This window comes from Portunus trituberculatus, chromosome 27 (genome assembly GCF_017591435.1).
Source record: "Portunus trituberculatus isolate SZX2019 chromosome 27, ASM1759143v1, whole genome shotgun sequence".
In the NCBI taxonomy this organism is placed as follows: Eukaryota; Metazoa; Arthropoda; class Malacostraca; order Decapoda; family Portunidae; genus Portunus; species Portunus trituberculatus.
The window spans coordinates 12599902-12609901 of record NC_059281.1 but is presented as its reverse complement, the minus strand read 5'-3'; the positions used below and the strand labels follow the sequence as shown (position 1 = coordinate 12609901).

Below are 10000 nucleotides of genomic sequence, written 5' to 3'. Positions count from 1 at the left end.
TTGCATGAAAGTGGAGGAAAACGAAAAGATGCAGAATGGAAGGTGGAAGAGGAGGAGAAGGTGGATGAAAACGAAAAGATACAAGAGCAAGGTAGAAAGGAGGAGAAGAAAGGAGAAAGAAGTAAAAGGTAGAGGAAAAGGAAAAGATACAAGGATGAGAGTGGAAGAGGAGGAGAAGGAAGAGGTTGATGATAATGTAATTTAGAGACACGGCAGAAAATAAAAAGAAAAGAAGGAAAAAAGGGGAAGGAAACACGGGAGAGACAGTAGAAAAATGGAGAGAGAAAGAAGACAGAGAGGAGGCGAAGGGAAAAGAATAGAAAAATAATGGAAATGAGAGAAATACCAACAGGAGAGGAAAAAATAAAGAAAAAAGAGGAGGAAGAGGAGGAGAAAGGCAATAGGAGTAAGATATATAGCAACAGGAAAGAAAAGAGACCAAAAGAAACAAGAATAAGCCTGAATTGAATAAAAAAAAGTTAGAAGAAGAAGGAGGAGGAGGAGGAGGAGGAGGAGGAGGAAGAGGAGGAGGAGGAGGAGGAGGAGGAGGAGGAGGAGGAGGAGGAGGAGGAGGAAGGGAAAGAAAGTGTGAATTATTGAAACACATAGTGAAAAAATAGAATAAAAGATGAAAGAGAGAGAGAGAGAGAGAGAGAGAGAGAGGAGTATTGATAACTATTTCTATATACAGCAGTCAAAAAAAATTACACACACACACACACACACACACACACACACACACACACACACACACACACACACACACACACACACACACACACACACACACACACTGTCAGTTTTCGAGCCACGACACATCAAACGAGAAAACTATGCCAGAAACACGTGGAAAGTATTTGCCCACACTAAATTAATGAAAATGGCACCCATGTGAGAGAGAGAGAGAGAGAGAGAGAGAGAGAGAGAGAGAGAGAGAGGTTAAAAAAACACAAGATTAGAAAAAATACGTGTCCTTGTAACACACACACACACACACACACACACACACACACACACACACACACACACGGAAGATAAAGGAACGGAAATTTTAATAAAAGCCACGGAGAAGGAAAATGTGGAGACAAAAATTGGAAGACAAAAGTAATAGAATATATATTTTTCTTCTCTTTCATAATCGTTAGAGTCAGAGAGGAGAAAGGGAGGAGGGAACAAAAGAGCAGGTGAAGGAGGAGGAGAAGGAATAAAACGAAGGAAAAGATAGAGAAAGAGAGAAAAAGAAAAGGAAAAATGAAGGACGAACGCAATGCCATGAAATAGAATAATTGCCAGAGAGAGAGAGAGAGAGAGAGAGAGAGAGAGAGAGAGAGAGAGAGAGAGAGAGAGAGAGAGGTTCAAGGAAGCATAGAAATAACTCAAAGAAAGGAGAAACACGTGACAACGACGTGAGAAAATTCGTGAGAGAAAAGATAGAGAAATTTGACAATATTGAAACTTGACGTGAATATTGACTGATAAAAAGAGAGAGAGAGAGAGAGAGAGAGAGAGAGAGAGAGAGAGAAACAGAGACAGAGACAGAGATTCACACACAAACACACACACTTAATCGTTTAACCAATTAGTCAGTCAGTCATTTAGATAGTCGGTCATTCAATCAGTCAGCTAGTCAAGCAGTCAGTCAGTCAGTCAGTCAGTCAGTCAGCCAGCCAGCCAGTCAATCAATCAGTGAGTTATTTTATTGACCCACACACAAAAGTCAATTAATCATAAAAGAAAACACACACACACACACACACACACACACACACACACACACACACACACACACACACACACACACACTTACCTTGAACCTGTCGTCTGCAGTGTAGGTGTAGATGCCCACCGTCAGGATGTGCAGGTCCCGCTGTCTGATCCACGACACCTGCTGGCCCTTTGGCAGTAGCAGCAGAAGGCGCAGCAGGAGGAGGAGGAGGAGGGACGCGGTGGGGGAAGGGAGGGGAAAATAAAACGAGTTATCTTGTGTATTTCCATTGACCGTCAGGAGGAAGGGAGGAGGAGGAGGAGGAGGAATACAAAAAGACGACCTACAGAGGGGAGAAGGTGAAAGAGGAGAAAAGGAGGCGGAGTAGGAAGACGTTGGATTAGTTTGTACATCTTTTAGTCCTAGGCAGAGGAGGAGGAGGAGGAGGAGGAGGAGGAGGAGGAGGAGGAGGAGGAGGGGGCAAGGAAATAGAATAAGGGTTAGAGAAGAAGGAAAAGAGAAAGGAAGGGGAGAGCTGTAAAGGAAGATAGAGAGAGAAGAAGAAGGAGAGAAAGGAAGCTAAAGAGATAGATTAATTAAAAATGGAACAGAGGGGAGAGAAGGAAAGAAGGGAGGAGGGAAAGAGGAAATAATTGCAGGGGAAGGGAGGGATGAGAGGATATAGGGAAAGAATTGGAGGAAGGGAGGGGAAAGTTAAATGGATGGGAGGAAAGAGGGAAGAGGAGGGTGAGGGGAGAGGAAAGAGAGGGGTGACTCTATTACCTGTAGATAAAAGAAGGGAGGAGAATGGATAAGGGAAATAAAGAGGGGGAAACAGAAGTGAGAGACTGGGGAGAGGAAAGTGGAGTAAGATGAGAGGAAACAAACAGGAATAGAGAAACTGGAGGAGAGAGAGTGTGTGTGAGAGACAGACAGACACACACACACACACACAGACAGAATAGAATTAATACAGATGTCAATCAAAGTTTCCTCTGACTTAAATGTTTCCTTTTATTTTTGCAGGTGAGTTGCAGGTGTGAGGACGCAGGTGAGCGTGGGAAAGTGAAGGCCAGGACAGGTGTCGCAGCAAGCCAGGTGTGTACAGGTGTTCTTTTGTTAATATTTATTCTTATTTCTTTCATTCCAAGGTCCACAAATAATAGGTGACTTTTATTGTTACTTTATTTACATTATTATTGGTGTTTTTTTTTATCCTTTTATTTTCTACCTTCATTTTTTTTCCTTTGTGTTGCTTTGTGTTTATTTATCTGTGTTTATCTGTTTCTTTATGAGTGGAGATAGGAGGAGGACAGAGCAGTAACACACACACACACACACACACACACACACACACACACACACACACACACACACACACACACACACACACACACACACACACACACGGTTTTCGTTTGTATAAAATATGTGGTGGAAACGTTTTCTTATGAACTCTCTCTCTCTCTCTCTCTCTCTCTCTCTCTCTCTCTCTCTCTCTCTCTCTCTCTCTCTCTCTCTCTCTCTCTCTCTCTCTCTCTCTCTCTCCTTGCTAGTTACGTTTTCTTTTCATTCTTCACATCCCTCTTAGTAATGCAAGAGTCAATACCTGCTCCGTTTCTTCGCCCGTGTCGCTTCAAACCTTCAGGGAATACCGTGATGATTTCTCGTTTTCTCTTCTTATTGGTACTCTCCTCCGTCACTTCCCAGAACATTGCCACCCAGTCCCTTTTTTCCGTGTCTCATTGTCCTTTTTATATATTGCAGGAGTTAATCAGTACTACAATACCTTCTTTTGATTTAGTGTAGATTATATTACGTTGTTTTTTTTCTTATCTACTCCATTTCTTTTCCTCTTCCCCTTAATTTCCTGTCATTTTCTCCCCCTTTTATAACCTGATAGTTTCCAAAAGGTAAATAGTGATAAAAGGATATGGTGTTTGTATATTGATCGCTACTTGTAGGCCTGTAAACTCCTTGAAATGTGACCTCCCTTATAATATAACGTTTTCAGATTCTCATTCCTCCTTTTCTTTCTAGTTTATTCAAGGGAAGGAGCACTGTTCAGCTTCCTTATTATTTATTTGACTACCTCGTGGCTCAAGTTCCTTTACTACAGCAGCGTGGGACAGTACAGATGGTGATTATTGATGTGGTATGGCTTTGTGACTTGCTGCTTTTAGTAATTCAAGACTGATGCGGTGTGATGGTGGTGGTGATGGTGGTAGTGCTAGTGTGGTGTGGTGGTCTCTCTCTCTCTCTCTCTCTCTCTCTCTCTCTCTCTCTCTCTCTCTCTCTCTCTCGATGTGAAAATTAAAGTTTATTTCTTCATTTGTTGGTTGATTGAGTAATTAGATTAAGGGATTGATAGATAGATGTGTGTGTGTGTGTGTGTGTGTGTGTGTGTGTGTGTGTGTGTGTGTGTGTGTGTGTGTGTGTGTGTGTCCAGTGTCATTTTCCACGAAGCGAGAAAAATTGAGGTGAAAGAAAGTAAGGAAAATGGTAATAAAAGAATAAAAAAAGTAATAATTCGAGTTTCATATCCTCTCTCTCTCTCTCTCTCTCTCTCTCTCTCTCTCTCTCTCTCTCTCTCTCTCTCTCTCTCTCTCTCTCTCTCTCCTAGTACCTTTCTCTTTAACTTTCATCCTCCACGTCTTTATTTGCACTTCGTTTCCGGCGATTTTTCTCTTTCCTTCTTTCTCTCTCACTCTCTCTCTCCCTCTCACATCTCTCGTTCTCTCTTTCTCTTCCTTCTCTCCCTCTCTTCTCCTTCTCTCTTCTTCCCCTCTCTCTCTCTTTCTCTCTTTATTGCAAGGTCAGCCAGTAACTTCTCCCTAAGAGCAAAATCTCCATCAACATAATTTCTGTGTGATTCGTTCGTGGCCCGCTAGAGGGAGGAGGAGGAGGAGGAGGAGGAGGAGGAGGAGGAGGAGGAGGAGGAGGAGGAGGAGGAGGAGGAGGAGGAGGAGGAGGGAACGTGCCTTACTCCCTCCGATTATGTGCCATCTATATCTTTAATTTGAGAGTAAGTAATGACACGCCTTGACTATTATTGAAGGTTGTGCGTGAGCGTATGGTGGGGGTGATGATGATGATGATGATGATGATGAGGAGGAGGAGGAGGAGGAGGAGGTGGAGGAGATGGGTAGTGGAGGTGGTGGTGAAGTGTTAGTCTCTCTCTCTCTCTCTCTCTCTCTCTCTCTCTCTCTCTCTCTCTCTCTCTCTCTCTCTCTCTCTCTCTCTCTCTCTCTCTCTCTCTCTCTTTCCGTGTGTGAGTGTGCGTGTGTGTCTGTAAAAATGAGATTGTTAAAAGAGAGAGAGAGAGAGAGAGAGAGAGAGAGAGAGAGAGAGAGACAGAAAGACAGACAGAAAGACACACAGAAAGACAGAGACACACAGACACACACACACACACACACACACACACACACACACACACACACACACACACACACACACACACACACACACACACACACACAGAGAGAGAGAGAGAGAGAGAGAGAGAGAGAGACATGAGTAAAGAGACAAAAATTAATTGATTCCTTAATGGGACAACCTTGAACGTGAGGGGGGGAGAGGGGAAACCGAGGAGAGGGAGAGGGGAGGGGAAAACTGTGAGAGGGGAAAGAGAGGGAGTCACTGAGGGAGAGGAGAAAGACGTCTGAGGGGAACAAACGAGAAGAGCAGGTGGGAAAATGAGTGAGCGAGGGGAAAACGACGAGGAAAGATGCGAAGGAAGCTTAGATAAAATTGTAAGGGAAAGAGGAGGAGGAGGAGGAGGAGGAGGAGGAGGAGGAGGAGGAAAATAGGAGGTGACTTTAGAGGGATAACGTAAAGACTTAAGGAAAGTAAAGAGGAAAAGAGGGCAAAGAAACATTAACTTTATTGAAAGAAGAGGAAGGATAGGAGAAAAGAAAAAAAAAGAGGAGGAAGAGGAAAAAGAAGAAGAAGAAGAGGAGGAGGAGGAGAAGATGATAAGAGGTGACTTTAGCCGAAAAACGTCAAGATGTAGAAAAAAAAGTAAAAATGGAAGAAGAAAGAGAATGGAAAGAAAAGAAAAATGAAAAGAAGAATTAGCTTCAATTAGAAGGGAGAACTTTTAAAGGGAATGTATTGGAAAGAGGCTGAAATTATTAAAGGGAAAAATAGCAAAGGAAAAAGAATATTAGATAAAGAAAAAATAGAAAACAAAAGAAACATCGTAAAATAGAGAGGGAAACTAGAAAATACGAAAGAAATACAAGAAACGGGCTGAAAATTAAAAAAAAACACAAAAATACAAAACACACACACACACACACACACACACACACACACACACACACACACACACACACATGACTAGGCCAAAAGATAAACGCCAGGAGAGCATTGAATTAATCCTTCACACATGTATTAATTAGTTACCTTTGCCGAGGAAGGAGGATGGAAACAGAGAGAGAGAGAGAGAGAAAGAAGAAAAGAAGAGTGTATTTAGAAGGTGGACTGAAGCTTGAGTGAATGAAGGGAAGTAAACAAAGGGAAAGAGGAAAGGAAATGTGTTTGGTGTGACCGTATAGAGGAGGAGGAGGACAAAAAGAGAAACAGCAGGAGATAATGGAGGATAAATGTGGAAAGGAGCAAGAAGAAGAAAAGAAAGAAAAGAAAATGGAGGAGGAGAAGGAGGAGGAGGAATGTTAAGATTAATGAAGATGGAAATAAAAGGAAGTGAAGAGAAATGAAGACAAGGAAGAAGGAAGGGCAAAATGTAGAAGGAAGAAAGGAAAGACAAAAAGAATAAAAGTTGAAGGACTAGCAAAGAAAACACGAATAAAACAAAGGAAAGAAGAAGAAAGGAGTAAGGAATAAAAGCAAATTCTGAGAAAAAAAGAAAAGAAAAGAGGAAAAAGAAAAAAACGAATAAAAGGAGAGACAAGAATTTACAACGAAAAAGAAGGAGTAAAAAAAAAAAGAAGAAACAAGAAAATAAGAAATGAACAACAAAAAATAGAGAAGAGGGAGAAAATAGGAGGAGAAAAAAAAAGAGAGAATAAATTAACCACGAAACTGGAAAAAAAATGAAAGAAAAAACAAAGGTTAGGCGAATAAAAGAATAGGAGGAAGAGGAGGAGGAGGGATGGGGAGTATAATAAGAGAAGAAGAGAGGAGGAGGAGGAGGAGGAGGAGGAAGAGAAGGGATGCATTTAGGGTCATAACTAGATAAAGATTGATTGAACTAGGGAGACAAAGAGATAAGGGGTGTTTATGTAGGTTAGTAAAAGAATGAGGAGGAGGAGGAGGAGGAGGAGGAGGTTATTTAGGGGATGAACCTCAAAAAATGCACGAGACTGGAAGGACAAAGAGAGGGTGAAGTGTATTTACTGGCTGAGCTTGAGAAAGAAGAGAATATATACAAAAGAAGAGGCTGAGTAAAGGAGAAAGAGAAGAGAAATCGCACTAAGTGGATAATAGACCTGGAGGAGGAGGAGGAGGAGGAAGAAGAAGAGGAGGAGGAGGAGGAGGAGGAGAAGGAGGGCAAGAGTGACGAAGAGGAAGCTAGAGATTAAAACTTATTAATAAAAATATGTTAATAATAATGACGAATAGTAAAGAAGATATAAGAGGAGGAGGAAGACGAGAAGGAGAAGGAGGAGGAGGAGGAATACTAAGGAAGACAAACAGCAACAGACCTTTAGATCCTTACTAGGCTGTTTGTTGAAACTATTTCCTAACTACCAGTGATAGAGACAGGACAGCAATGCAGGAGGAGGAGGAGGAGGAGGAAGAGAAGGAGGAGTTGGAGGAGAAGGAAGAGAACAAGAAGCATGACATATGGAACGAAGATAAGAGTATAATAATAGAAACTGTGAAGTAAGATAACGATGAGAATTGAATAGAGTGAAGGGAAGAAGAAGAGGAAGAGGAAGAGGAGGAGGAATACGAGGAAGAGGACAAGGACTCAAGTGTAGTAATAAACAACGCACAGAGAAATGGAAATAATGAGGAAATAGATCATAGAGTAAAAAATATAATAAAGAAAATGGGTTAGAAAGAACAAAAAGAAGAAGAAGAGGAGGAAGAAGAAAAAGAAGGAGGAGGAGGAGAATAACATCTAAAACTAAGCAAACACAAAACACAAAAACAAAACAATGGCAAACATAAACGCATAAAATTACACAATCACAGGAAAAAATAAACAAATAAATAAATGAATACGTAAAGAACACACACACACTAATATAGATAGATAAAATGATAAGACATAAAAATAAGACAAAAAATTGAATAAAATAAAGTAAAATGAATAAATAAGATAAGATGAATGAAAAATGAAATAAATGACCGTCATACTCACGTCTTTGTTATTGAGGTTGAGTACTCTGCAGGGAAGGGCAGCGCGGTGACCCACAATGACCGTCAGATTAGTCAGATTATCGTGGTCAAAGTACACCATATCGGGGTCTGTGTCTGCGCTCTGTCCCCATGTGATCTTCGGCCCGTCCTCCTCCTCCTCCTCCTCCTCCTCCTCTTCTTCTTCCTTCAGAGTGTCCGCCTCCTCCTGTTCCTTCTCCTCCTTCACGGCTTCTTGTCTCTCCTCTCGTCTGTGCCTCTCCTCGTCCGCCTCCTCATCTTCTTCTTCCCCTCCTCCCTCTCCTGTAATGGACAAGCGTTATTATTTGGTTAGTCTCTCTCTCTCTCTCTCTCTCTCTCTCTCTCTCTCTCTCTCTCTCTCTCTCTCTCTCTCTCTCTCTCTCTCTCTCTCTCTCCCGCTGCCTCATTACTCCTTACTTTTCCATCCCAGTAACTAATTAACCTTTCCTTACTGAATAAATCATATGCATATTACTGACACGGAACCTCGCATGTCGTCAGTCACTTTTTTTCTATTATTGGATGAAGATTGGCGAGTCGAATCAGTCAGTCAGTCAGTCAGTCAGTCAGCGGGTCGGTAGGTCGCTCGGTGGGTCGGTCAGAGAATTGGTTAAATAATTATTGGTCCCGCCTTGCAATCAGAGTTCAGGTAAGGTGGACGAGCGAGCGGGCCAGAATTTAATCAGACAGGTGCTGACGGAACAATGAATCGTTAAATGTTGAGGTAGCTTTCTCTCTCTCTCTCTCTCTCTCTCTCTCTCTCTCTCTCTCTCTCTCTCTCTCTCTCTCTCTCTTTGTTCATCTTCTTTTCCTTTTTCTTTCTCATTTTCTTTCCTCTCCGTCTCCTTTATCCTCATTTCTTCATTTCCTACATCCTACGCACGTCTCTCTCTCTCTCTCTCTCTCTCTCTCTCTCTCTCTCTCTCTCTCTCTCTCTCTCTCTCTCTCTCTCTCTCTCTCTCTCTCTCTCTCCGAAAGTGCTCAATTTTTCTTCGTCTTCTCTCCTCCTCCTCCTCCTCCTCCTCCTCCTCCTCCTCCTCCTCCTCCTCCTCCTCCTCCTCCTCCTCCTCCTCCTCCTCCTCCTCCTCCTCCTCTTCTTCTTTCCCTCCATCTCCCTCAACCACTCCAGTATTCTTTCCTCCATTCTTTCTCTCCGGACTCCTCTGTTCTCTATCTCCCTTCCACTTTTCCCTCCTGACCACCTCCTCCACTCTCTCTCTCTCTCTCTCTCTCTCTCTCTCTCTCTCTCTCTCTCTCTCTCTCTCTCGCTCTCGCTCTAATGCACTCACTCAGTCACTTATTGCTCACTCAGTCACTTATTGGTGTATAGTGTGCATGCGTATACCTCTCTCTCTCTCTCTCTCTCTCTCTCTCTCTCTCTCTCTCTCTCTCTCTCTCTCTCTCTCTCTCTCTCTCTCTCTCTCTCTCTCTCTCTCTCTCTCTCTCTCTCTGCTACATTCCTATTTGCACCACTATTGTCCTCCCACCCCATGTATTTCTCTACTCAGTCAGTCAGTCAATCAGTCAACCAGTCAATCAGTCAGCCAGCCAGTCAGCCAGTCAGTCAGTCAGTTATGCAGGCAGAGACGAGTCCCAACCACACACTGACACGCACGCCAACACGACCATTTAGTATCAGTTGCATGAGTGAGTGAGTGGGTGAGCGAGTGGGTGAGTGAGTGAGTGAGTGGGTGGGTGAGTGAGTGATCAAGAGGTGTGGTATTCAGTGCCACAATTTCGTATCCAAGTTAATGTTTCCATCACTGCCCCTGTCACCTCTCTCTCTCTCTCTCTCTCTCTCTCTCTCTCTCTCTCTCTCTCTCTCTCTCTCTCTCTCTCTCTCTCTCTCTCTCGCTCTCGCTGCTGTCACTTGTCACCATAAAGGAGTGTTGTGGTGTTTTTGGGTGTTTTGGTGGTGTTTGTGATGTGTTTTGTATGTTT

The 10000-nt window shown here is 42.8% G+C and overlaps 1 protein-coding gene across 4 annotated transcripts in view; it reads right to left on the bottom strand.

The window, feature by feature from the left end:
• LOC123509910 (kin of IRRE-like protein 1) overlaps positions 1–8335 on the bottom strand; it is a 43002-nt gene extending 34667 nt beyond the window's left edge. For 3 of the 4 annotated variants that reach the window (XM_045264531.1, XM_045264530.1, XM_045264528.1), the window contains exons 1-2: positions 8043–8303; positions 1808–1894 (exon numbers count right to left, since the gene is read on the bottom strand). In XM_045264531.1, the coding sequence (XP_045120466.1) occupies positions 1808–1894; positions 8043–8141 (186 nt within the window). In that variant the 5' untranslated portion in view covers positions 8142–8303. Of the gene's footprint in view, positions 1–1807; positions 1895–8042 lie in introns of all 4 variants that reach the window. The other variant, XM_045264529.1, reaches the window with a different exon arrangement.
• Between the last annotated feature and the right edge of the window lie 1665 nt (positions 8336–10000).